This window comes from Sapajus apella, unplaced genomic scaffold (assembly GCF_009761245.1).
Source record: "Sapajus apella isolate SASKATOON/1434 unplaced genomic scaffold, GSC_monkey_1.0 scaffold10, whole genome shotgun sequence".
In the NCBI taxonomy this organism is placed as follows: domain Eukaryota; kingdom Metazoa; phylum Chordata; class Mammalia; order Primates; family Cebidae; genus Sapajus; species Sapajus apella.
The window spans coordinates 34,262,358-34,289,871 of NW_022436950.1; the positions used below are offsets into that span (position 1 = coordinate 34,262,358).

Consider the following 27,514-nt stretch of genomic DNA (forward strand, 5'->3'; position numbering starts at 1 on the left):
GACTCATCCAGTAATTTATCTTAAGTCAACTTGATTGAAAACTACTTGGGAATGAATTTGTGACTTGTATTATTTTCTATTCTTCTGGAATCTTAGCATAATGCTTTTAATCTACTGGGCTATCAATAAATAATTATCAATTAACTGAAGGGAGTGAGAGGCATGCCACTATTTTCTCTGGCATTGACGCCAGATATGCTGATTTTCGTAACTGCATTCATAGGCCCGATCATCTAAAAATGACAGATGTTAGCTGAGCAAATACTGAACTCTCTGCCATAAGGGCAGTTCACTGTAACACCAAAATAAGTCTTAAGGTCAAAGGACATTATTCCTGAACTGTGACTAAAATAAGAAGTTTTCCTCATGCTTTCAGATCTCTGGGGTAAAAGTCTATTTGTTTTAAAAACACTAGTAGAGTTGAATTGATCATCACTATTATACAGAACCAAATGAAACAAGGCCATTCAGTTTGTTGCTATCCAGCCATGTTTTAGGTCAAGTAGTACAAAAAGATACAAAAACAACATTCTTTTCCAACAGTTTAAAACAATATGGACATTGAAGTTATGGCTTATTTTAGTGAATATTATTTTAAAACGTCAAATACACGTGTTACGATTTCAAAGAGATCGCGGTAAAGTAATAAGCCTGCCCATTTTCCTCAATCACATCATATTCCACATACATGCATTAAGTATCCATAGTCAACTGTTCCATGTAAACAAAAAGAAAATAAGATGTACCACATGATTCCCTTTCCTCTGATTTTACACACCAAAAACCTCAAAGTTCCAAATTTCTTCCATCTGTAAAGGTGTTTGAAGAGTCTGGCATAGAGTCTCATATTTATATAGAAGGGTAATCAGAATTTATTCTGATTTTTTAGAAGCAACATTTTCTGATAGCCAGCAACATTTTCCCATTAAGTCAATGAGTAAACAGAAGGAGCACCCTTTTCTGTGTACCACATGATGAATGCATTGTTTCAAAGGTCAACTGGCAGGGTGTGGTGGTGATATCTGGGAGGTCTTTGTCTTTTATCTGGTAAACATTTAACAAAAAAAGGGTAAGCAAAAGAGAGATGGCTTGTCTTATGGCCATTGCTAAGAGAAGGCTGTCACCTTTCCTTATCACTTTGGGGCGTGAGAATGAACAGATCAAGCTGTTTCAGTATTTCCTACTTTCACTGGGCCAAATCAAGATCTTAGTAAAATTTCAAGTATGACACAGAAAGAGTAAATAATGAAATGTATATATATTTGGGCATAATTCATCATACAGCTTTATCAGATAAAGCAAATGAGAAAACCCTGAGCCAGTCATGAAAGCATGTCCAACTCTGAGTGACTTGTCCTTAAGATGGATCTTCCGTAAATAATTAAATTAGTGGAGGTTTTTTTTTTTTTTTTTTGCCTGCCCATCTGGGTGGAAAGAAAATTTAAAAAAACACACGCACAGGGAGTAAAAAAAGAAAAAAACCCTCAAAGACTAAACGTCACATTTATATAGTCAGTGCAAAAAGGGCTTTACTGTATATTAAATTGTTAACAAGATTCCTGAATTGCAAACTGCAAAAGAAAATCAGCATGGTTATTATAAATAATTTATTTAGGTATGATTAGAAACTTGTGAGAAAATGTAATTTGTTTTATGACCACAAAGATGAAAATGTATAAATAAAAAATCTGAGTCATATCTTCAACAAATTTTTAATACAGGTAAGTAATTTAAAGGTATTTTGTAATAGACACGTTAAACCTTATTAGGTTGTGAAAAGCAGTATTTATATTTAAAGGACTGAGAGCAATTCTGTGTGGCTGCATTTCAGCTGCCTCAGAGTACGTGAAACAGAAGAGAGCGATCTGGGGTCTGGCTGCAAGACAGGACGATGGAGCTTTTACTGGTGGGGGCATGGGGAAGAGGCCAGAGGTGCATGGCTTGATTTTGTTTTTTTTCTCCCCTTTATTAAAAGGACAAACTGCAAATCATTGTATCAGTGATCAAAGGATCACTGATAAAATACAAGAAGCTGAATATGACAGCAGTGCTGAAAATATTTTCACTGCTTAGAGACTAGGCCTCTGCAAACATGGCTTCACTGGACTTACTATTAAAAGCAATCTGCAAAAGAGGCTTAAAAACCCAGGGGTCTAATATCAAGTGAACAGTAGGAAAGGTGACCTTTCATTCCGTTTGTTTATTAGAGGATCTGCAGACTCTGTCTCAGTGTGGGTCCGGCATTGGTAAGAGGCCAAAGGGGAGATGGTGAACTCTGTTTTTTTAGAGGTCACATAATCAACTTAGAAAATACAGCTGGAAAAAGAACAAAAATAAAAGCTTGGTTTTTATGTACTATCTATCATAATTTTGATTAAATGGTTAAATGTAAATTCTTTTTAATAATTTTTTATTTTATTTGAGCACAACCAACTTTGTACAAATTTAGGTACTAAATTTAATCAGATACAGCACACAAAATTAAAGAGACAAAAGGGTAACTGAAGCAGGTAGAAAAAAAAGAAAATTGAAATAAGACTAAAATACAGAAGTTAACTGAATGTAAAACAAACAAAAAAAGAAAATACGAGTTCTGTTAGGATGGCAGTAATTTTTATTTTTCTGAAAAGTAACACTATATAATTTCAATAAATAATATCTCATTTAAAATGCATTTATAAAATATAGAATGTTTTCAAGCAACCTCATCATTTTATTTTTACAAAGTGGTAGAAAGTGATCAACTATGAGGCCTATATACTTCATATGCAAAAGGAGGTAATGCTAGGCATATTCAAAATTGTATATTTAAAATATTACTCCTATTTTTACACAATACAAACAAAAATTACTCCTATATGGTAATTACATTTAAATATTTGTTAGGAGCTACTTGTCTTTAGGTACTGAGTTTATTCTTTAACTACCACCACTGGCCCTTTGACAAAGTATTAAACTTATTTTAAATATTCAATGAGTAAACAACCTGACATTCTCCCCCAAAGCGACTTTTCTTATTACTCTGAAAACAAAATCTAAAATAAAAATCAAAACAGCCAAGGCATCGTGGTTCATGCTTTGGGAGGCTGAGGAAGGAGGATTTCTTGAGGCCAGGAGTTCATGACCAGCCTGAGCAACACAGCAAGACCCCCTGCTACCTCCCCCCCACCAAAAAAAAAAATTAAAACAGTAGCAAAGGAAGAATGGTGTTCAAAATGGTTTAGAAACACTGTAGCCTCCCTGGTCCTGATTTAGTTATAGTCATACTAGAAGGCAAGCACACACACTTTGTTGACTCTATGGCTATGACTGATTGATGATACCGTAGCAAGGTTACCATAGCTAATTACAACATTATTCATCTAACCGTTCATGGGAAAAAAAATACCAGACTCACAGGGAAGAAAAAAGAAAAGAGAAGCCATTCTATAGCTGCTAACTCTTGAATAGTCAGCCTCAACAGGAAACAAATAGGATGAAACTCAATGACCAAATTATAACTTATGGATTCATCTGAGCAATTTTAACTCCGGGTAATTTTAACTCTGGGTTTCACAGCCTACAGCAGAGAGCTTCCAGCAACAAGGAACCTTCACATGCTTACATGCTTTGTAGTCAGAATTCAAAGGCTTCATCAGACGCATAACCCAGCCCTGAGCTTTAGTTCTGCTATGTGTGTGGTGTGAGTGTGTTTGTCTAGGATCAGATGCCAATACTTAAACTCACATTATGGGCACAGCAGCTACTTACACACAGCAGCCTAATTAAAGGAATAAACTTCCCCTTTCTTTATGTTTTCCTGAAGATCAGTGCCATAAAGGGATTTGGTTTGGTTAAAAATTGAGAAAAATGTTCCCATATGTTCCCTTTATGCAGTAAATTCATCAAAATCAGACTGAAAATGGTCACAATTTTCAACAGGAGTCAACAGCTACACAGTATTTGCTGAACACCCCTGCAAATAAGGAGAACTCAGTGTTTTGAAAATAATGATATTATAACAGACACATAATCATCATTTCCATTTCGGTTCTGAAGAAGCACAAACACACATGGAAACAATAAAGCATCTGTGGCACCTTTCAGCTTTCAAGTCTCAAAAACAAAACTCACTTTCAAATAGAAAGTAGCTTATCTTCAAAGTTTAACACCCAAGAGGAGAATAAAGCTCATACCACTTCAACTCCAAACTTTAATCAGATTACTTTATATCAAGGTAATCTAGATCACAAGCATTGTAACAGCCAAGTTTAAAGTACTTTTTATCCTGAAACACTATTTAAATTACATTGCTAAAATAATTTAACTAAATAAATATTTTCCCATGAAAGCTTGAACCCAAGTTAGCAAATTTCAGTCAAGAAGTACTGAGAAAAATTATCAAAAGGTACAAAACAAACTACTAATTAATTGGGGCCATAGGAGGGAAACTGGCAGAGGCATGGAGTTGGATTCAAACTCAGCTTGATATTAATAAAACACTCATGGAAGCATCATGGCCAGTTGGAGAAAGGACAGCTTATTTTATAGATGAGGAAACTGTGGCCCCAGGGAGATGTGGTGGTGACACATCAAGGAGCGACCTGGATAGGCTTTGTGTTTAATTTTTAGTTCTCTAGAATGTGCCCCAAACGTGGCCTGATTTATTTTTTGTTTGGAAAAATTTGGTTCTGATCGAGGTAGGTTAAATGGCGTGTCCTGACCACACAGCTAGATCAAATACTGCAGGGTCTAGAACTAGCTCCATATCATTGACTCTCAAGGGACAAAGACTGGGTTGGGCCAACCTTAGGGTATGGCCACAAAATGCCTTTTAGGACACAGGAGGTGGTCAGATACTAATCATGAAAGCAGCCTTATATTTAGATACTTAAAATATCAAAAAGCGTATTAAAATATCCACATTATTTTTAAAAAAATCCACACGTATGGATCCCATTAGTGTATTGGTTTTGGTGGAACTTTCCTACACACACACACACACACACACACACACACACACACACACGGGATGAGAAGGCAGAAGCAAACTAATTTCTGAAACTTATAGGATTTAAAAGACATTTTCTCCATATCCACTTTCTGGTCTTTGTTCTCTCAGTAGCTTTTGATGTATAGCTATTCATAGTATCTACTTATTAATTTACACTCTATCTCAATTCCAAAAGGATATGAGGTGCTATTTTATCACATATATCACTTAAAATATAAGGATAATTGAAGTCTACAATGAATTTTTAAAAAGTCCTGTAACTGAACAAGCACTGTTCTGGAAGCCAAGAGATGTGGGTTCCAATTCCAGTTCTTTATTCGACATCAGAGTACACAATTGACTCTAAGCTTTTATTTGCTCATTTGTAAAATAATATTGATTACCTAGACAATTGCTAATTGTGAAATTCTGTGGAACTGTTTATTTCTAGATTAGCATTTAACAAAACGTGTTATGAGACATGCACACATCTTTTGAGTGGAGGTAGGTTTTTGGGGTAGATAAGCATTGGGATTCCATTTATTGCCTACCTTATAGAATTCTGCACCCTTTCTTGCATAGTAGCATAATCAATCCTATATGTCCAGAGATAGAGAATGAACAAATTTAAATAGCATCTAGAATTTAAATGCTCAATAAATGTTATGTATTAACTAGAATCAAGCATCCATTGAAACCCTGATAGATGCTCAGAAGAACCATGGGGTTTCACAGGGAAAACTTGGAAAATTCTTGGACTAGGTGATTTTCAAGTCCAAATAGATTTTGGAAATATATTCTTTGCAATTTCACCTGGTATTTTGGTTACCACGTCTCATCATTTAAGTGAACTCTCAGGCTACCAATCTCTATACTACACAGTGAAATGCTTTCGCCTATTTCAGAACCATAGAATCTTAATGTGAAAGTGATTTGCCAGTTAGGGCTGAGTCAGGGCTCAGTCATTCAGAATTACATTAGAAAATCCATTAGAAAATAAATGATAGGAAATAATTTAGATGAATGAGATTGGAATTATGTGATTGCCCACTTGATTTAAAACTCAACTTATAAATTAAAAACATATACCCTGTTAGATTATAGGGCATGAGATTATGGGCCCCTTTATGTAGGAAGATTTCTGCTGTTCATCTTTTTAACTCTTGATTGTTGGATGAAGAATTAAGAAATAATACTTATTATATACTTACTGGACCATTTTAAAGATTTGGACAAGGCTTCACGAACAAGGTCATATTTGAACTTGAACTTAAAAGGAACATATGCGTTCATTAGGTAGAAAAGAGACAAAGGAGTGAGCCACATAAAGAGAACAGTACTCGCAAAGGCACAGACATTGGAAGACAGTAAGTTTGGAATGGCAAGTGGTTCACAGTGGCTGCAGGCTAAGGTGACTGTGAAAGAGTGGCCAGCAATAAAGGTGGACAGAGAGGAAGCAGCTAGAACATAGAGTGCCTGGGGATATGAATATTATACATGCATAAGTATTATATACTGGAAGATAAAGAAGGAATGGGAGGGATCAATGTCTGTATGTATTATATGGAGAAGGTGGTTGGTGGTTTTTAATAGAATATTGTGGATGGTTATCGTGTGTTGGAAAAAGAAATATAAAAATTGTACTGAACAATGAGTATATTTTGATATCAAATACCAGAAAAACATAAATTTTGGGTGCTCAACATGATGTAATCACAAAAATGTCTTGATTCCTAACATTTGTTGAATTGTGTCTGCTTAATTAAGAAAAGCAATGTGAGCCGATAAAGATTAAATTCGCTATTTTCTTAAGAAAATGGCCTTAAGAATGAGAAAACCAGTAAAAATTAAGCTGTACTTCTGTTGTACCAGGTTGGGTGAAAGAGTCATGAAAAGTAGAACTAGTTCCAATGGACTACAGGAGCTGAATGGGGAAGGGAGATGAAGGGCCAGGGTTCAATGGCTGGCATTTCACAAACACCCTGACAGGAGGAAGTGCTGGAACACAGGTGCTGCAACTCCTCTCGCTGCCCCTTCCCATCCTTCACCTAAGCAGGCTCTCAGGGTGGACCAGACAGCACAGCCAGGTCGCACTCCCAGAAGAGCCACAGATACTGCCTCTACTGACAACCACATCTCTCCAACCTGAGGTGGGCAGCCTGTGGCCACATCCTGCCCCAGAGCCCACGACAGGAAAACAGAATGGGCAGAGACCAAAGCTTGCTGTGTTACTTCCTTAACTTCTCTATCTGAAAAACCTGATAAATATGTATTTTCTTTGCTTTTTAAGTTCCAGAAATGCGAAATGCCAAGTACTCAAACTGCTAGAATCATGAAGGTAGGTAAAGGGTAATATTTTAACATCATTTATCCTTGCCCAAATTTCTCCTGCTAATTCAGAGGAATCATCTGCATCAGCTTGCTAACGAGTTTGGATATGGTTCTCAGGGTGATGCGAAGCCAGTGAAGGTCATTAAGCAGGGGAGTTATATTACATAATCAGATTTGTGATTTAGAAAGGCAGCTCTAGCAACAGCAGGGACTGAAGAAAGCAGACAGGGTAAAGAAAGAGGTCAGTCTGAGGCCGCTGCAACAGTCTAGTTGATGGCAAAGCTCTGGCCTGCTATGGTGGCTGTAGACAAGGAAACTGAAGAGTTGACAGTGTTAGGGAGGTAGAAGGAAACGGTGAACTGGAGGTGACGCCAAGGTTTCAGGCCAAATGGTTGGATGGCAATGTTTCCCACCTAAAACTGAGCTAGTCTCATCATTTAATCTGGTACTAAGTAAAATGAGATTGTAGGCCAAAGAGTTCAGTATTTTCAGGGTTTTGGTATATGTTTTGAGAGTAAACACCAAATACAGTTATATTAATTGGTTGTTTTATGAATTGCATATCAGAGGCAGCACAGCAACGTGGTTCCTCACACTGCAGCCAGCAAGAGTTCAAATTCTGGCTCGGCCACCTAATAGCTATGCGATTTTTGATGAATTACTAAACTTCTCTGTGCCTATCCCTCCTCTCTTAAAAGATAAAAATAATAAAGGTCAACGAATTAAGTATGATGAGGCTTAAATGAGTTCTTATGAGTAAGGGATTTAGACGACTTAGTGCACTGCCTTGAGCTCAGTGCCTGGTGTGTACTTTTCATTTAATATATACTATTTTCTCTGACTTATCAAAAATCATTATGGAAGAAGTAGAAAGTACACTTTCAAAGAAGGGGAATCTTAGCTGACTTTTTTCCCTTGCATTCAACATTATGTTCTTGTTCCAATAGTCTAACAAATAAGCTGAAGAAAACAAACTTTTTTCCTGAGAAAGCTTGTAAAAGTAAGAGCAAATTCTCTGGCACAGGGATACTCTGAGGTTCAGCCATTTGAAGACCATGGTGCTTGCTTATAAACAGAATATTAAAACAAGCAAGAGTAATTTTCTCATTTCGTCTTCCCTTATTGCCTAATTTTCCTCTCATACCATTTGCATAATGGATAAAAAGGCATCCATTATGCAAATGAATGACGGGTCTGTAAGGTTGCTGAAGCCACAAGGCTGGCTCCAGATGAAGAGAAGCTGCCACAAAGCCCTCCAATGTCCACGTTCCAGCAGACTGCTTCACTAGCTTGGTTCCCAAAGATAAAGGAAAACCCATGAAGACCATAGGCCATTAATTTCCATTTGGTTTTTCTTAAAAGGGGCACTACAGACTCTTTTCCGAAAATCAGTACGAAATATGGATTGTCAGCATTAGAGTATGTAAATTTAACTTTACAGTATATATTTTATTTCAAATGGGAAAATGAGTACTAATACAATGCTCACCATTTTAAGCATATGTTTTGCTTTAAAATTAATAAGAAGCTGCCCTTTGCAAAGTGGAATAAGCCTCTGTTCTTCTAGCTTGAGAATTCCCTCATAACAGGTGCTTTAAGTAGTCTCAAAATGCTGTACAAACATTCCACAGGCATAAAAAGTTGTTTGAAATACCAAGATATTAGTGGATTTTCAAAAACTTCATGCTGTTAAATTGAGCTAAATTTATCTTTAGGAGGTATCACCAAAACAAACATGTTATTTCTCTTGGAGTTGTACACTGATTGAAATTTTAGAATAATATTTACTTTCTCATTCTACAAACATAATGAAAAATAATTCTAAGCAAAATTACTAGATGAATTGTTCTTTTTTGAATAAATCATCAGAAAAGAATTTCAAAACTAACTTCCAAACATTTTCCCCAAACTCTGAGATTATAGTCTGGGGAGAAAAAGAGAGAGGTGACGACAATAAAGTGACCTTTATTTCTAGTCCAGATTCTTTGATAAACCTTGACTTTTCCCAAATGACTTTTTTCAGGAACTTTTTAAAAAAAGTTATGGGCATATGATACAGGCAAACTTCATCATTTTCCATCTGACTTCCTCATGTTATTTCAAGGGCATACAACTCTGATTCACCTCTGGTTCAAGAAAAAGCTGCATCCACTTACCTAAGCAGCAGTGGCTACAAAGAGCTATGCACAAAAATAATTTAAAGAAAAGGTAAACCATGATATAAAAAAATTAACAGGATAAAAGTCATAAAGAAGAAAGAACACCTAGTCAACATGATGATGAATCTTCAATCAAGTGAAAAGAATACCACTAAAAATACACATACCTAGTTTCAGAGCAGAAGGGGTTACTTCAATCTCCCCACCAATTGGTTTAAATGCAGCCAGTTGAGCAGCCACTTCTGTCTCAAAAGCATCTGGGCTCTGCCGATCTGCAGGGTTTCCACTGGGGCTCTCAATCTTGTGGAGTGGTTCTTGTTCTTCAAACACAGCAATCAGCTACAAACAAATCCAACAACACTAATTACTTTGTAGGACACGTATACCACATGGACACTACCTAGCTGAATGTGATCTTTATTTGGTTTCAAAGAAAATTGCCTCATCAATCTTAAAACGTTAATGTTACTGTACCACAACTCTTAATTTTTCAATAATATTATGTCTACAAGCACCATGGTCAGGAAATAATGAACACTGGTTTATTCATTTGTTTATTTTGACTGTTCCTGAAACAGGAAACCAATTTTAACTCACTCTCTTAAAGGAATGAAATGGCTGCTTTCCCTTCCCACTACCCTACCTTTCCTAATATGCCTACAATAACTTCATTATCTCTTTATTTAAGAGTGCTTCCAAAATTGAAAGCTGAATATGCAAAAGCTGAATAATAAATAGTATAGGGGGACATTCCAGTCTCAGAGACCTAAAACACATGACAAGATTCCCAATTGTATCTGTCCCTGTGGATACGATCTATGCATAAGTTGTATGTATACTTATATGCAATTTGTGCTTATCTTGTAGAAATAGATATCCCATTTTTGTACATGTCTTTAATTTTGTTCTTTTCCTTTATGATTGACTCTGTGTTGACTGGTTTAAGTACAATGGAGGGCTAAGTCCAATGAGATTCAACATCAGTAATTTTAATCTAATTATTCACATCAATTTTATTTTACATGAAAATGATGCTTTTTATCATTAATATAAAAACTCTTCATTGTTCATTTCCAAATCATTTTTTTATTTTAAAAAGGGCAAGATATCCTTAAAAATTCAAGTAATCACACAGACATTACTGTATAGACAATGAGGACAGCTCTGCTGAAACTGCCCTTTTGGCCAACGGACAGCACCAACATTCAGAAACTTCAAGGGTTTCTGATCAGCTGATGTAGAAAAGTCTAAATGTTAGTACAGGAGGCAGCTCCAGGATGCTATCATCATTCCCAAAAGTGCAATGTGTGTAAACTTAAAAACTGGCAGTACATCTTTAGATATTTTCTCTTCATTAAATAAAACAAACCTACTTAAGATTCAATGATTTATTCAGGAAAGACACTCAAAGCCCCATTCAGAGGGGAACCCTGTTGGCAATAGTACTGGTAACAGAAGTGCAGGGTTAACCAAACAAAACATCATAAATTTCAAGTTCGGTCTTTCAAAAGAAATGAATACAATTAGGGATATGCAAATTGGCTATTCAGAAATAATTTTCATAATTGACTACACATTTCCAGTATGGAGACTTCTTTAATTGGAAAATCCAACAATCCTCTTGCCACAGAAAAGAAATGCTACTCCCAAGGCATTATTTTTAATTCTTGAAATTGAGCACATGCGTTTTCTATTTTTAACTGGTAGCACTGATGAACTCATTTGAGATAAGACTTTAATAGATTAATAATGAAAGATTATTCTAGTATAAAAATAATCAGTAGAAATCTATCTTTCTCATCATCCAGCCCGAATAAAGAGTTTAACACTTTAAATCCTGAAAAGGAAAATAAAAACAATTTTTTAATGTGGTGGATGTGTGATTTTCATCACTATTTCTGTTACATAATAACTTCAATTTTGTGTATTCATGAATTCTAACACACATTAGTAATATTCCTTTTAACATTCAACATACCAATCAACTAGGCAGTAGCATATTGTATTGGTACTATGAACAGTTTAATGTGAGCTAAGAGTTATATCTTATTCTTCTTTCATATGATATCCTTAACTCACCCATGTGCCTTAAATATTGAAAAGATGAGAAAAAACAGAACATCAACTAGAAGTATAATATAAAAGCTTAAATTGATAACTCATAAGACAAATAACTTTTCTTAAGACACTTTACTGTTTTCCATACATTTAACCATACAAGCATATAGTCTAAGTAGTAACAATATTACATCTATTTATCAAATAGAGCAGAGTGGCTTCAAGATTTTTGTTTCCCAAGGTCACTGACTAATTGGTAGCTGGTAGTAGAATCTAGCATTTTTGATTTTCAATCCAGAGAAATTATTTTCCTATACTGTAGCTGTTTTCCAAAAATAAAACTGTAAAAAAAGAGGCTACACTGAAGAATGTCTGTAATTTGTCCATGAGGGTGTTACGCCCTAAAGAATGTGAACTCCACTTTTTGGTGACAGGGGCAATACAGGACTTTTCTTGAAGATGATAATAGCAAGATCTGATGTTCCCCAAATCTCATAAGCTCTTTGATTGAAATAAATTGCTTAGATTGTTTCCCAATTAGTGCCTAGTTATGGTGAATGGATGAAAAAGTCTCTGCTCCTGGGAAGAAGAGGGCCAGTTCCTGATCTGTCATGGCCCCAGGGTTGCCTGCTGAACAGAGAGACTCTCTACATCCAGTCTTCATCTCAACATCTACAGTATACACAGACTTACGCTCGTTTCAACACACTGATAATTTATTTACATCATATATTGCAGGTCCTTGTTAACTGGATTACTTCAGCCACCTGAACACACCTATGTTCCTGGGTAGCAGATGCCCAGAAGACAGTGTTACAGAAACTCCTTAATTAACATAAACCACTGTTCTAGCCCCTCAACAGAAGGCACGCTGGTTTCCAAAGAATCTAGTGCACGGAAATGGCTTTCTCTCCTTGCCTTTAAACCCAATCTAAGTTATCTTTTTCATAAAGATGTGTTGAACATTAAATAGGGAATTCTATTTAAAAAGCTTTTGTGTAAAGGTTTCACTTAGTGTAAATTTGTATGGCATGTGGAAGAACTTTCACTGACACCTCAGGGGCTGCAGTTACCTACACCCGACACAAAATGCAAGCAGGCAATGTTGGATTGGATGCTTCCTCCTCTGCTGCCTTCTCTCTCCTTTGGGTCTGCCCTCCAGTCTCCTTCTGTGATGCCAGTGTCCTCATGCCACCTACTGCAATGCTGGCATTTCCAGGAGACCCCATAATCCAAAAGGATCTGTTCACACAATCTTTACTTTCAGTCAAAGCTCCTTTCCCCACAAGAACTCTGTATTTAAGCATCTAATCCCTAGATAGACACAGGAAGATCAGTCTATGAAAATACTAAATGTACTCCCATTGAACAAACCAATGATTTCTTTTCGAGAACCACTTACCACAGGTCACACCCCATTTTTTGCCTCCCCTCTAAAGTAAAAATTTGAAAGAGCTGTCTACACAGCAGTTTCCAATCTCTCTCCTACCATTCTTCAATGAAGCCACTCTAGTCAAGCTCTCACCCCTCAACTCCACTGAAACTGCTCATATCAAGGTCAAAAGCAATCTCTAGATTCCGAAATCCAAAGGTGCTTCTCTGGCTTGACTTCAGGACACAGGTGATCACTGCCTTCTCAAAGTTTGGATTCCAGGATACTAGTCTCTTAGTTTAACCTTCTCTCTCTGGGCCCTCCATCAAGTTTTCTTTTGCTTTTTCTTCTTTATCTTCTGGATTTGGCCTCTAAAAATGTTAAAGAGCATATATCTAAATGTGTTTAGTGATGTCATCTGTTCCATGGCTTAATATAACTCTATAGGCTGATAAATTCAAAAATTTAAGTGATGCAACCCAGATCTTCTTTAACTCCAGGCTCATTTCCTAATCAAACATGTCAAAAATGGAAAAAGTAATCTTCCAAAGTTCTTTTCATAGTTCTTTACATCCCAATTAATGGTAATTCCTCCTTCTAAGTTGCTCAGACCAAACACCTTATAGCAATCCTTCAACTCTCTTTCCCTCCCTCTCGCTCTGTCTTTCATACACTCTATTTTACCACTTCTCACCACCTCCACTGTCACCACCTTGGACCCAGCTACAATGTGTTTCTTAACAGCCTCCTGACGAGTCCCCTTGTTTCTACCCGCTGCCTCTTCCCATCGTGTGCAACACAGCAGCCAGACCGCTCTTGCTAGCATGAATTGGATCATGTTTCTCCTCTGATGAGACTCCTGTAATACTTTCCCACTTCGGTTGAAAAAAAGCCCAAGTCCCTGCAATGGCCCATCAGGTCACTGGTTCCCGTTCCACGTCTGACCCAGTGTTCTGCTGATCCCGCCCCTTGTTCTCAGGACTCCCTCCGGCTACACTATTGCCTTCGCACCCTCCTCAGGGTCTCTGTGTTTCCTGTTCTCTCTGCTGGAAACAGTCTTCCACCAGACGCCTGCAAGGCTTGTTCCTCTGTCTTCCAGATCTTTAAGCAAATGCCAGGCTTTCTCTGGCTACACTAAATTGCAGCATCTTCAATACTCCCTGCATTCCCCTCCCTTGTTTTACTTTATTACATGTATCATCCTGTCAGTATCACGGCTTTTTTTATTTTATTGCCTGTCTCCATACCTCACTAGAATGCAAGCTCCATAAGAAGCCTCAGTTTCTTATTGATTGTGTATCCCCATTGGCTTGAAGAGTGAATATGCCATCAATAGGTGCTCAATATATATTTGGTGAAAAAAATTAGTGAAATATGAAGCAAAACAGATACTAAAACCTAATATAACAACAAGAGACACCTAGATTTTTCATGTGTTTTTAGAATGAACATTCAAATGTTTTAAATTAAATGAATGTGTATAAATGATCAATATTTAACCTTAAGATGCTCAAGGTGTCATCATTATCATTATTGTTGGTTTCGCTCTGGAAATCATGGCAGATAAACTCCTCCTTTTTGATTCAACACTGGGGGAAACTGCTTCTACCACATCATAGTCCAAAAATGGAGACTGTATATCTTCTGTTTCCATTTCAAACTCACTTTCAAAAGGGATAGTCAGCCCATTTGGTCACTGGATGAAGCAGGGGCTCAGGCTGAATAGAGAGGTGGTGAAGTTAGCAGTCTGACCCCAGGCACTCCCTCACCCAGCTTTCTGCCAATATACCACTTTGATGTATCTATTGTGAAGCTTTTTAAAAATGTCCCTTCAAGTAGCTTAACAACAAATGTGAATACAACTCCAGAGTAAGTGGAGACACAGCCTGAAGAGGCATGTCATAAGCTCAAAACTGAAGTGTTCAATTTTATTTTCAAAGTCGTGAAAATTTCACATATTAGACCCTACCAGCTTTCTGCACTTCTTTTCAATATGAAAAGATTGTATGATTAAGGCATTGGGAAAGTGAAATGTTTATCTCATGATGTGGATACCCCTGTTTGAGAGACAGAGGTGTAGCATATTTCTCAGGAACACATCTCCCTTCTAAACAGAAGTTAGGAAAGCACATGGAAATAAATATATTAACGTGATATGTGTGAATTATTTTTAATAACGAAATATTAATTGCTAAGGCTCACTGGTGTTCCCAATTCAAAGATTAGGCACTAGCTTTGTTAAGCGTAGGCATTCACCCCTACATTACCCAGGGGCATTCTGAAAGGAACATCTGAAACTAGGATTCTCCCAGAAAAAGCGACATTCATAAAACTTGTTTTAGAAAATCATTCCATATTTTTCTCATTCCTTTACCTTGTAAAAGTAAAAAGTGTAGAAAAGTCAACAAGAACAACAAACAAAAGCTTTTATACTGTTGGTTGGGGGTGTAAATGAGTTCAACCATTGTGGAAGACAGTGTGGCAAATTCCTCAAGGATCTAGAATGAGAAATAACATTTGACCCAGCAATCCCATTCCTGGGTATATACCCAAATGCTTATAAATCATTCTACTATAAAGACACATGCACATGTATGGTTTTCAGACGGAGTCTCACTCTGTCACCAGGCTGGAGTGCACTGGCGTGATCTCAGCTCACTGCAACCTCCACCTCTCAGGTTCAAGCAATTCTCCTGCCTCAGCCTCCTGAGTAGCTGGGGAACTACAGGCACGTGTGACCATGTCCAGCTAATTTTTGCATTTTCAGTAGAGACTGGTTTTCACCATGTTGGCCAGGATGATCTTGGTCACTTGACCTCATGATCTATCCATCTCCGCCTCCCAAATTGCTGGGATTACAGGCATGAGTCACCATGCCTGACCACACATATGTTTATTGCAGCACTATTCACAATAGCAAAGACTTGGAATCAACCCAAATAGTAGACTGGATAAAGAAAATGTGGCACATATACACCATAGAATTCTATGCAGCCATAAAAAAGGATGAGTTCATGTCCCTTGCAGGGACATGGATGAAATTGGAAACCATCATCCTCAGTAAACTAATACAGGAACAGAAAACCAAACACCTCATGTTCTCACTCATAGGTGGGAGCTGAACAATGAGAACACATGGACACAGGGAGGGGAACATCACACACTGGGGCCTGTTGGGGCTGTGGGGGGAAAGGGGAGGGAGAGCATTAGGACAAATACCAAATGCATGAGGAGCTAAAAGCCTAGATGACGGGTTGATAGGTATAGGAAACCACCATAGCACATGTATACAGATGTAACAAACCTGCACTTTCTGCACATGTATCCCAGAACTTAAAGTAAAATAAAAATAAAAATAAAGAATTTTGGATAATTTACAATATCCATGACCCTGAATAACAGATCTGATCAAAAGAGCCATGCACTCTGAAGTTTCTCATTATCAATATCCCTTCAAGGACTCAGATCTGTTTTTATACTAAAACACTAAGGTTATTATGATCAATATCACTAGTAAAGGTGTATATGAACATGTGTGTGTTTTAGAGGGTGAGAAGGAATGAGGTAGAATACTAACTTCCTTGATGATATCCCTAACATGCCCAAATGCTTAACATAGAGGCTGGCACACAATGAAAGGTTAAATTTAATTTCTACTCCTACCATAGCTATCATTCTCCGGCTTCCAGACTGACTCCCACTTGACTTGTTTATCCCTATTCCGCTTTTACTTTGTTGTTTCTCTTTAATCTCTTCATCCCAGGACTGACAGATGAACACAAAAAGTACCAAGATCAAACACATCCAATAGGTAATTTTTGCTTTTCTTTTATTCTTGTTCTTCATCACACAAGAACACACAACCCTTAGACAACACAGCACTTTATCGCGCTTCTGCCTAGCAGTACTTGGTTTGTACTGTCTGTTCTTTGTCGACCATAACTTGACACAATATACCAATGCCTTTAGCTTCTATGCTGACAAATAAATGTTTTAACAATAAATGCTATGAAGTACATTTATTGCAGAGTCTCTCAATATTCATGGTGTGGTTTATTCTGTTGCCAACCTGTAGCATTCTGTCATTTTTATAGCCTGAATTTTTATAATCTGATGCTATTATCTTTAGCCTATGTAGAAAATAAAAAAGAATCATCCAAATGCTACAGAGTACAATAAACTGTATTTATAACAGCATTTTTATTAGTGATTACACTGAAAAATATGTGGCTCTATTTTAATTACATGTCAAGTGAACTAATGTACTCCTAAGAAAGGCTTATTTGCCACATTGAGTGCTTTGGGTTAAACTGTTGAACTAAACAATGTATTGATATTTTTTACCGTTTCCTACATATTCCAACTATTGAGTTAAATTAAAAGACCAAAAAAAAAAAAAAAAAAAAAAAAACCCAGTATCCTATAAAATAAAATTGGAATCATTTGTCTCAAATCTTAATAAACACAATTAAATCTAAGGAAGGCTGTGAAATTACAACAATTTCACAAGTAGAGAAAAACACATTATCACCTTTGGGAAGGGAGTGAAATTGCAGGATTTCATTTAAATGTGTGCATCTGCTTGTAACTAAATAACAATTGGCTATGTGAGCTAATTTTTATGCCACTTTAAACAAAGGTTTCAAAGTACGTTCTTTTCCTTCACAGAAATTTGACAGCTAGCTAAAAGCATTTAATCCAGATTTTAAAAATTAACAGGTTCACATTAGCATCTTCATCAGATGCAAGCATCGGCTCTAACATCCTCAAAGCAGGGACATAACAGCTCTGATTTCCAGAAAGTTCAACTGACATTCAGTAAATGAGATAAACCTATTTTCATTTCCTTCCCAAACTGAAAATCTGTAACATGAACCTTTATAAACTTTACAGCTTTAAGCATTATTCTGAAGGAAATAACATGATTTATTCAACTGTACCCAAAACCCTATTTATCCTTATCACTTTTTAAAGATGCATCTGCTTGAATTGTCCCATAATAACAAAAATATGCCCTATTAAATAACCACCCATATTTCAGCCAAATATATATTTATTGCTTTTAAATTATGTAGTATGCTGCTAAAGAAGCCAGATACACATTAAACCCATCTTATATTGAATCACATTTTTTTCCTCTGACTTCAATTAAAATTTCAAAGATGATATGTTATCACCTGACAAGTTTTGTGAGAATTTTGAATTTGTGTCTGCTGTATTACTTACTTTCTTTAGGGACAATCACTCACCATTCATTAAACAACATTCACAACTCACATCTAACATACAAAAGGGAGGCCTGAGAGGCCCTTGTCTCTGTGCCCTTCACTATCTCTAGCAGTGGTAAGGTAAAGGGTGCCACAGAGGTCAAGTGGCAACCATGAAGCCCTTCTCCTAGAGATATCTGGGAATTAACTATGGAAAAAGCAAGCCAGAATGAAAGCAGGGAGAAGTGTCAAGCATCAAAGAATTACATAAATGTCAGAAAGTTTAAAAATGCAATATACCTGCCTTGTCAATAACATTGTCGCTACCCATGAAATGTACATAAAAAGAAAACAGACACATGCAAAGGTGGAAGACAAAATACTTGAGTTAAAGTGTCTGGAAAATTCTCAAGGATGATCTCAATCTACTAGGTGGCTTTACTTGCCATTTACCCAGCATATCACTAGCTATGTAGACTAATTTTTTCCAATCTCAAGGGCTTTTAAAATCTTGGGAGGAAATGAAGACACAAGATAAGCCGGGATATTTAAAATGCATGAACACACAGACAAACACACAGACACACACACACACACACACACACACACACACACACACACGTGGTTTTCTTCAAGTTAGTCTTAATTAAATCACATACATCTCACCTGCATTTATTAAAGAATATTCTATTTGAAGCAGTATATCCAACACTAGAAGACAAAAAAGTATATGGAAAATATTTCTAAATCGTAAAGTACTACATACATTTACAATATCGTAACATCCATTTTCAATATTATTTAACTAGCTTAGTTTCATTTTCCCTCTTTCCCTACAATTTCTACTCTCTAACCAAACCAAAGACAGAATTGTCTCAGAAACATAATTTTTGGCAATCTTTCAGCCAAAGTGTAATGCTGCCACCACCATCCATAGGTATGTTGGTAAATCCTTGAAGACAATAACTTACTGGAACCTAAGGTTGTTTTATTTCTGCAAAGATCATTCTCTAACAATTAAATGAGCTCCAGGAGCACTCAAAGGGCCTAGGTTTGCTTCTGACTTCCAATCTGGCCTCCTAACATTGAACTATAACATTGCTGCCAAAGTGGTCTTTCCAGCATACAGATATGAGTGTGGTCTTGGTCCAGCTTCAAGTTCTTCATCATACATTGTCAATACTTTCTAAATAAAGTTTAAGTCTGCCGCCACAAATCTGCACCAGGCTCTCCAGTGTCCCACAGTGCTATATCCATGACTGTATCATCACCTGTCACACAGCATGAGGGTCCTTGATAAACCTGTCCCTACCTATATGTCAACTGTAGGCTACTTGAAACTATGGGTCACACCATTAAAAATATTTATCAAATACTCATATAGCCCTTACTATGTGCTAAGCACTGTATTAAGTGCTGAGATGTATTATTTTACTTCATAAGAAATCCTATGATAAAACCACCGTTATTCCCATTTTACAGATGAAAAAACAAAAATACAACTGACTTTATATTCCAAGCTCCAAGTATGGTACTTGGTACATGGGAAAAAATTCCTTAGGTAAATGAATGATCTACATTTTCTGCTATATCCAAGCAGGAGAACAAAGCCTCAGTCACATGAATATCTAAACTTTGGTGTGGACACCATCTCCCTACTCCTGACTTTTCCATCCTATTAGAGATAAAGGTCACCTTCATACCACATACATTCCCATACACAGCAAAATAACTTCTGTCCATCCTTGAGGTTCAATGCAAAATTGCATTTTACAATTTCTACCTCTAAAAACTAGATAGTATGTTACGATTATACAACCTTGTCTCCTGGTGGACTGCATCTATGTATCTGATTTTCTTCCAGAGGAAATCTTTTGAAATTGTAAAACTAATTTGTGCATTAACATACATCGTTTTGAAACAAACACAACTGTACAGTGTTCTCCATGATATCTGACTGTTTGAAGAACGTTGCTTATTTGTACTAATGACTGCAATCCAGGGTGTATTGCTTAATTTTGTGGATTAATGAGTAGGCAATCAAATGTGATTTTAAGTCATGAATATAACAAACATACTATTCATTTATTTTGACAAGTATTTTAATTTATGAGACTTGGCTACAAATAGAGCAGCCTACTTTGTAAAAGAAAAAAAGAAATCTTTCTGCTTTTAAGACAACCCAACAGCTCTCAGATAATAAACCTCTGCAGAGAATGGTGACAAAGCCACCACCTTCTAAAGACAGATAAAGAACTGATAGGTTGATAGAAAAAACGGTATCTTACTATACCATTAAAAATTTCAAAGAGATGGATTTCACATGTACTTGAGTTGTATGAGTATCTGTAGGGTTTTCAAACCACACAGAACATTCTGACTAAAATAGGTCGGTGCTGGCTGGAGCAGGCACAATGGGCATACCTGTCCCCTGGCCTATCACCTTGGTAGCCTATAATAAAAGTTTTGGCAGCTTCAAATGTCCTGGGGGTGGCCTCATATTCCAGGCTAGAGATCCCCCAGGGCCAGGTAAGGCAGTGAGTGGACTGCAAATATGGAGGTCACAACCCCCTGAAAATTAGCTGGTGATTAATTGGTACTACATTTCACCAGACTGGTTAGGGAACTGACTTTTTAGCATGAACACATTTAGCAAATTGGCCTGAGTTCCCACTGATTGACCTCATGACAGGTCCAATGATGTTCTACCTTCTTCAGCATTTCATGATAGCTGAGCAACTGGTGGAGACTACAGAAAGGTCAGCATCCATCCTGACTGAAGGATGAGGAAGCACTTCTCTTAAATATTCCATTTAGACTCAGGACTTCCTTGTCATGGATGACAAGGCTTCGAAGCCGATATTTAAAAAAATTAACACTGCAACTGCAGGTGGGGTTAGCTGCTGAACTCCTTCTGTCTGAGTGGAAGAGCTAACCTTTTCCTTTAGCTTCTAATTGCTCTCTAGTTCCTTAACTAGTGATAATATGCCCAACCCTGCTGGGATGGGTGTTGACTTTGGGAGAATCTAAATGTCAAGATTTGTAATTATGATTGTGGGTGTATTAAACCAACATAGAATGACGCCCTGCTAATTGGGGCCTGAAGACAAGAAGGCTGGAGTCCCAGCTCCTTCCTTATGGTCATAAGTGGTGTGGTACCTCTTTTCAAGGAATAGTTGCATTTTTAGGTCTTGTCTCTAATTGTAGATAGTCTTTGTGAGTTAGTTTCAAATGTATAAATTTAGCACAAAAGGCTTTCTGAAAGCACCTAAAGTATAATCATATAAAACTATGACTTGTTTCTAAATCAAAAATTGAAATACCTTGAACATACTTATGACAAATAATGGAACACAAGTTTTGAAATTAGGACTGGACCCAAAATTCCAGGTTGCTGTGACCATTGGCAATACCGGATTTCTAAAGCCAGTCCTCACCATAATACTCCCAGACGCAACGGCCACTTTTGCACTTTATTGCTTTTGGTCTTTATGGTTTCCAAGCAAAAAGAAAAGTGTAGGGGCAGGATATGGGGATTATAAACTCCCCCAGATCCTTCCAGCAAATTTTGTCTGTAGTGTGTCTGTGTGTTAGACAATGAAAAAAATAAAACTTCAAAAGGATTAAACTTTGTTGCTTTCCCTCCAGTCTTCTCTCTCTCTCTCTCTCTTTCGCTGTGCCTGTGTATATATTAACATGTACATGTAAATTCACAATGCATAACGATTTTGTTTCTGATATTTTCTATTACTATTTTTCTTATGAGTTACTTTCCCTAATTGTAATCTCTAAAGACAAGTGAAAAATATCAACATGGCTGAATAATATTTCATAATATTCAGCCATACTGTAAATGATGTAGTATTCTCCCATTCCAGACACACAAAAGTATAGGTTGTTTTTGCATAGACCCAATACTAAGTGTTATCATTTAAACTTCAATTATTACAAGTGATATTGACATTTTTATGAGTCATTTTTACTTCTTCAGTGAACAGTCTGTTCATACTCTTTGCCCTTCTTTTTCACTTTGTTTTTAGTGTTTCTTATTAACATGTATAAGTACTTTTTATTTTAAGTACATTGAAGTTGTCTTTTATTTTTGCAAGTTTATTTTTGCCACTTTACCTTTCAATTTTGTTTATAATGTAAGATTTGTCATTACATGGTATTCCATTCACTTAAAACCCCCTATTAAATCTTCAAAGGTCCCTTGTAAATAGGCACTCACCTGGAACCATTAATATTTTATGATGGGCGAGTAGTAAAACAATGTTGGTTTCATTTAATTTACTACTTTGATAGTCCCTTAAGAGAGAGCAGGTGGGAAGTGTTTTGATTGATGGGCCTTTAGTTTTTAAATCACACATTCATATTCTAAACAAATACAGATGGATAAAAGCTATTACAATAAAGATGTGCACAAATAGAATTTTAACATTTCTATGATTGCATAATCCAAGTGTCTATCATTATTTTCCGCAAATTCTTTATGTTGAAATTTCATATAATCATGCCATTACTAACATGGGGTAAATCTATTCACAAAACTCATTTTAAAATCTTTTATGTGCTTAAAGAAGCTAAGGTTCCATTAGTTACTTTTCTTTTCCTCCAGAAAAAAAGGACATTTTATATATTTTAGCCTTCCTTCTACGATCCCCTTCTATCCAGTCATCAATCATCTTTGTTGCTTTCCTGTAAACTATCTCCCTGTGCCTCAAATTGCCTAGGATTGACTCTCACCCAAGTCTTCTTTTCTTCACTTTTTGAAGAAAAGCCTATTTGCCAGGATTCAGCTGGTCTGTTACCCGATGACTGCCTGCTTTCTAACCACATTTCTCTATCTTACCAAAATGGTTTTGGCTCTATTCTATCATTCAATCGGCTCTGACAATCCCACTCTCATGTAAATTTCAAATTTAATATTTATTTCATCTACATGTAGGTAACATAAAAAACACTTCTCAAAGAATCAGGAAACATGAATTCTCTCAGAAATTTCATCTATTAAATAAATAATGGTCTAATTATAAATATACAAGGTGAACTTTAAAATATGCACCAGAACAGTATTTAAATGACTATATATACAGGTTTAAAAAGTGGCGTGTCAATGAGATAACAGACAGTAGCAAAATCAGGAGAATGGTGTCAGAAGTATATTTGCTGGCAGGACTATGTTAGGTACTGCCCAGTTGAAGGGAGTCACTGGATTAAGGAACAAACCTACAATCCCAGTAAGAGAGATCTACTTACTATGAAATAGTTGACAGACACATGAAAAATCGTGATGTGGTGTCAACAAATTCATAAATCTAGGACAGAGTACATAACTTCTGGGGCCCAGTGTATAATGAAAATGCGAAGACCTTCTAAAAATTTTAAGCACTTCGAGGTGATGACATTAGAGGATTAAACCAAGCACAGGCCTCTCATATGTATGGAACCTGAAGTTATGTCCATAGAAAGTTTGCCCTGCTTGAATTATGTGACTCTCCATGCCTATTCTGCTTTCATTTGTCCCAAGCAATCTTTGTGATTTGACTTCTTCCCTCAATTGCCCAATAAGGAGAAGACATGCTGGCTAGTGGATATAAAATATCTAGTTCCCTTAGTGGGTTTTATATACCTTATAGTCCCAGTGAACCTTGCCAGTTAAAATCAGAATGCTTGAATCAAAAATTCCAGAGCAGTGAGGAGACAGAGTTGCATGCTTGGACCCTGGATTGTGGTTCAAACAAACAAACAAACAAACAAAAGGTTTCAGTATTTAGTGCCTGTGAGATCACTTCTTCAATCTCCCAAATCTTTGAGGAATCTCTAATTTAAATGTCTAGCTCATATTTCTTCACTGAAAGTACAGTACTAGTTTAGAAGACAGTTTAAGTCAAAGGTAAATGCAGTCTTGTTTCATCTAAATATAGAACTGAAGAACAGGTTATTTTCCATCGATTCCCAGGATAACATCTCAGTTTCTTTCCAAGGTCTCGCAAGACCCCCACAAGTGGCCTGAAACCAAATGCAGCCTCCTTTCCCTGCATGCCCACATCTGCGTTCCTCACTACTGGCCACTTGGCACCCTGCATGCCCTTGCATCTACTAGTGCTCTTTCTTAGAATCATTCGTGGTTGGGAACCTACACTCTTCGGTCATACTGACTCAGTTCAAATCTGGGCTCACATCACTTTCTAAACACAAGGAAGTTAGTAGCTTCTCTGAGCTTCAATTTATCTATACAAAAAGGAGAAGTATAGTAGCTAACGTTTACTGAATGTTTACCATATTCAAAGCACACAGTATCTGACTGTATTATTTCACCTATTTCTCCTACCAGTGCTAGGAGGTAGTTCCTATCAATATATTCCAAAGGGGGCCAGATTAGGTTTACATGACCAGTAAGTGATAAAGCCAGGACTAGAAGCCAGGCATCAAACATCAGCACCTTTGCATTATTCTGTGCCTACCTCTCAAGTTCTTGTATTACATGAGGTATGACTTTGCATAGTGCGTGGACACACAAGAATTGCTCCTTTAATGCTATTATTGTAATCATCATTATCATTATTGACCAAAAGTCTTATTCATCCTTTAAGACCCAACTTAATTTGTATCTTAGACAGTATCTTATATCTAGAAGGTGCTCAATAAGTCAGCATCTAATGAATAAATTTATCATACTATGTTCTAATTAGAAATAATCAAAGTCAGCTTTAGAAGAGGAAGCAACTCCCAGCCCAGGCTAATAGCTGACTGAATATTTGACTAATAAGATTAACTTGATTTACAACATTTAAATAAACATCTCAAAAATTTTCCAGCAGAATGTGTATACATTTTCAACAAATTTATAAAATGTAGTTTTTAAACAAAAAATTATAATGTTATTAGTAGGCACATCACCAGTGACAGGTGGTAACTATCACATGAAAAATAAAAAGGAAAACAAAGGTTGAGCACTGTGGCTTATGCCCATGATCCCAGAACTTTGGGAGGCTGAGGTGGAAGGATTGCTTGAGACCAGGAGTTTGAAACTAGCCTGGGCAATGAGGCAAGACCCTATCTCTACAGGAAATTTTTAAAAATTAGCTAGGTGTTAGTGGCGTGCTTCTGTGGTCCCAGCTACTTGAGAGACTGAGACAGGAGGATCACTTGAGCCCAGGAGGTCAAGGCTGCAGTGAGCTGTGTTTGTGCCACTCCATTGCAGCCTGGATGACAGAGAGAGACTCTGTCTCAAGAAAAGACAGAGAGAGAAGTCGGGGGGGGCGGGGGGGGGCAGGGAAGAGGAAGATACTGGTTTAACTTAACTACAAGGAGAAAAAAAAATATACCAATTAGAGAATAAAATCTACCCCACATTGTATACCTAGAGTTTATACCCATGAGATATTGATATTGGGTTTAGGAGAAATAAGTCCCATTTCCATAGAAATACAGAATAGTCTGCCATGGAAATATATCTACAAATGTAATCTGTTTTCAACAGTTTTATCTCATAACAACATCTCTGGAGTACGGGGGAGTAAAGAGGTTTGCCATTCTGTGGCATCCTTTCATGCAAGTTTCATGACTGGAAATGCTACACAGCATTTCTCAGAAAGTACTCTAGAAAACCAGTGTGGTTCATCATCTTGACTTCACAAAGTCTCAATTCCTATAATTTATTTTGTTTTTATTTAAAAAAAAAAAGACTTGGGAAGGTTCCTGTGAGACATGGAAAAATACCATTATCTGTCAAGGATAAACATGTTTTCTTCCTTAAACCCTTGAAGTCAGTGAAAATGGTTTCATATATTGAATCACCAAAAGAAAAAGACCCATTTTTATTGGACTAAGACAAATAATGTCTATGAATCAAGAGGAAAAATGGAAAGTGAGCATGGGCAACCGATGGTGAACACCTGATATTGCACTTAGAAAACCCCATAAGACAAATACTGGGGAACCGGAGAAGCGTCTGGTGGAACAATAGGTTCCTTTTTTGTTTTAATGCTCGTATTTGGTCTCCGTGTGCTGGGAAAAAATTGTTTTAAATGTGTTCAGAACTGGGAGCTTTTTGGCAAAGGTGAACCCATTTATCTAGTCAAATCTAAATGGAAGTCTCAAGGAAGTACTCCTTGTAACATGCAAATTATTCTCCACTGATATAGCTAAACTTGACAAATGTAGGTCCAAAATCACACAGCTTCAATGTCTTGCTTCTAGCTTAAGGGAGGAAAATATCATTTATTTGTAGCTGCCAAATACTATATTCTCACTAATTTAATAAGCAGCCACCATTTTCCCTGCCTCTGAAAATTTATGTTGGTCTTTGGACAGGTCTGGCTGCCTTTTTAAATCTAGTGGTCTGTGACCATGGAAGGCTTTAGCCAAAGGGAAAATGACTCCATAAATCCTCAGAGGTTGTCTCACATTAATTTATAATTTGAAGGCTTCAGGACCATATGAAAAGCCTTTAAACAAGAAAAATCAACACATACCAACGCATACGTACTGGAAGTCATCCCACTTTACAAGAGGAAGTACTCCTTAGTCTTTAGAAAACAAAGCATGTGGAAACATAGTAAGATACAGTTGTGGAAACACCTGTAGAGACCTGCTACTTAATTATGATAATACCTGGTCACATTACATCATGAAGCATATTAGTACACAAAGTAGTTTTCGGTGCAAAATTATGATTATGATATTTCTGTTCTTGAATTTTTCAAACAATAGATCTATTTATCGTGTCATTATTGGAAAGCAAATTAAGTTGCTTTAGAGGATGACATGTCACTTTCGTTCAGAACTCATGGTAGATCTCTTTAAATCAACAAAGGTGTTGTTTCATAACCTCTCAAACTTAACTTGCATGTAAAATGCATGGAAAAAAATCTTCAGACTATAGATAAGCCATCAATTTAAATAAAATAACTAAGACCTGGAAGAATTTCCAGAGATATGCAGCTACTTAATAAGTAAACAAAGAAAATACTTAAGCCAAAGGCAAAGAGAGAGGGACAGAGAGAGAGAGAGAGAGAGAAAGAGGGAGAGAAGGAAGGAGGGAGAGGAGGGAAGGAGGGAGGGAATAAATTACATACCTTTATCATAGATCTAGAATTCTCCTATGTAAGGAAGGATTTGCATTCCTTTAACTTAGGTCTAGAGTTCTCCTATGTTCTGCAATCCCCACTATTCTGGCTTGACATGCATTCAACATATGTTATTCATTAATTTTCTTAGCTTCTAAAATGATTTAATATGAGACTTCTAAACTCCTACCCTATGTTTTACTAAAATATATAGTTTTTTTTTTTTTTTTTTTTTTTTTTTTTTTTTTTTTTTTTTGAGATGGAGTTTCGCTCTTGTTACCCAGGCTGGAGTGCAATGGCGCGATCTCGGCTCACTACAACCTCCGCCTCCTGGGTTCAGG

At 36.7% G+C, this 27,514-nt stretch overlaps 1 protein-coding gene across 2 annotated transcripts in view; it reads right to left on the reverse strand.

The window, feature by feature from the left end:
- Positions 1–27,514, reverse strand: part of PARD3B (par-3 family cell polarity regulator beta) — a 1,108,767-nt gene that overhangs the window by 666,327 nt on the left and 414,926 nt on the right. For both annotated transcript variants that reach the window (XM_032277671.1, XM_032277670.1), the window contains exon 3: positions 9,630–9,801. In XM_032277671.1, the coding sequence (XP_032133562.1) occupies positions 9,630–9,801 (172 nt within the window). The remainder of the gene's footprint in view (positions 1–9,629; positions 9,802–27,514) is intronic.